Source organism: Neopelma chrysocephalum, unplaced genomic scaffold, assembly GCF_003984885.1.
Source record: "Neopelma chrysocephalum unplaced genomic scaffold, ASM398488v2 Primary Assembly neopelma1_81207, whole genome shotgun sequence".
NCBI lineage: Eukaryota > Metazoa > Chordata > Aves > Passeriformes > Pipridae > Neopelma > Neopelma chrysocephalum.
In genome coordinates, this window is record NW_020912472.1 from 1 (window position 1) to 1,385 (window position 1,385).

The 1,385-nt window shown below is 66.3% G+C and overlaps 1 protein-coding gene across 1 annotated transcript; it reads right to left on the minus strand.

Moving 5' to 3' along the window:
* Positions 1 to 508: 508 nt before the first annotated feature.
* CLCF1 (cardiotrophin like cytokine factor 1) lies at positions 509 to 1,003 on the minus strand (the record flags this gene model as incomplete). Its single annotated transcript, XM_027706860.1, has 1 exon — positions 509 to 1,003. A coding segment is annotated over one exon (495 nt), but the record flags the coding sequence as incomplete, so codon positions are not given.
* Positions 1,004 to 1,385: the final 382 nt, after the last annotated feature.

The window sequence follows — 1,385 nt, forward strand, 5'->3', positions numbered from 1 at the left end:
TGTGGTGACAGAGGGGCTGTGAGGTGGCTCTTTGGGATCGGGAGACCCGTCTCTCAAGGCACACTGGTGGTGGAGAGGGGACATGGCATGGCTGTGGTGGCACTTGGGGTAAGGAGCCCTGCCCCTTTAAGACGAAGTATGATGACGGAGGGGCTGTGGGGTGGCTTCGGTGACACTTTGGGATCAGGAGACGTGCCCTTAAGGCACAGTGTGGTGACAGAGCGGATGTGGGGTGGGTTTGGTGGCACTTTGGTATCAAAAGCCCCATTTCACAAGGCACACTGGTGGTGGAAAGGGAACATGGGGTGGCTTTGGTGGCACTTGGGGTCAGGAGACTCACCCCTTACAGCACATCGTGGTGACACAGGGGCTGTGGGGTGGCTTTGGTGGCACTTTGGGGTCAGGAGCCCCACTGCTCAAGGCACACTGGTGGTGGGGAGGGCACCCGAGTGAGGAGCCCCATCCGTGTCCCACCGGTGCGAGGCAGGTGGGGGCGCGGGCAGGGCGCTCAGAACCCCCTGGCCTCCAGCCGCAGGGTGACCACGGCGGGCGGCACCTTCTTCTTGAGGCGGTTGAAGTCCTTGGCCGAGCGCCAGAGCCAGGTCTGCAGCTCCTTGAGCAGCCAGAAGTCGTCCATCTTCTTCAGGAAGTCATTGGAGGCCTGGGGGGCCCCGGGGGGCCCGGCGGGGGGCCCGGCGGGGCCGGCGGGCAGCGGGTACCCCAGGGAGGACATGACGCCGCCGATGCTGAGCACCAGCCCCTGGAGGCTGGCGCAGAAGTGGGCGAGGCGGTGGCGCAGCTCGGCCGTGCCCACCTGCCCGTCCAGCACGCGCAGGTAGCACAGCAGGCGGCTGTAGGCGCGGTAGTTGGCGGCCAGGCGGGCGTTGTCCGTCAGCCCCCTCCACAGGTCCAGGTCCACCGTGGCGCTGGGCACCCGCTCGGCACGCGCCAGGCGCGGGGGGTTGAAGTCGGGCTCATTGAAGGGGGGCCCCAGGTAGTTCAGCTGGAAGGGAACGGGGGGTGTCGGGCGTCGGGGGTGATGTGGCGCTGGGGCCGTCCCCCTCGTCCTGTCTCCGTGCACTCCCGCCTGCCATGTCCCAAGTCCCCGTGGTCACCATGTTCCAGATGCCCACACCCCGCAGGTGCACACACCCAGCGTGGCCCAGGTCTCCGTGTCCCCCCCATCCCAGGTTTCACTATGCCCCAGGCAGACACGCCCAACTGTGCCCCTTTCCCTTTCATGGCCTTGGTCTCCATGGTCACCCTGTCCCCAGCCTCCATGTGCCCCAGGTCCCCATGATCACCAGGTTGCAAGTCTCCATGTCCCCCAGGGGGATGTGCCCACCCCATTCCCAATCTCCATGTCCACTTTTTCCCAGGCCTCC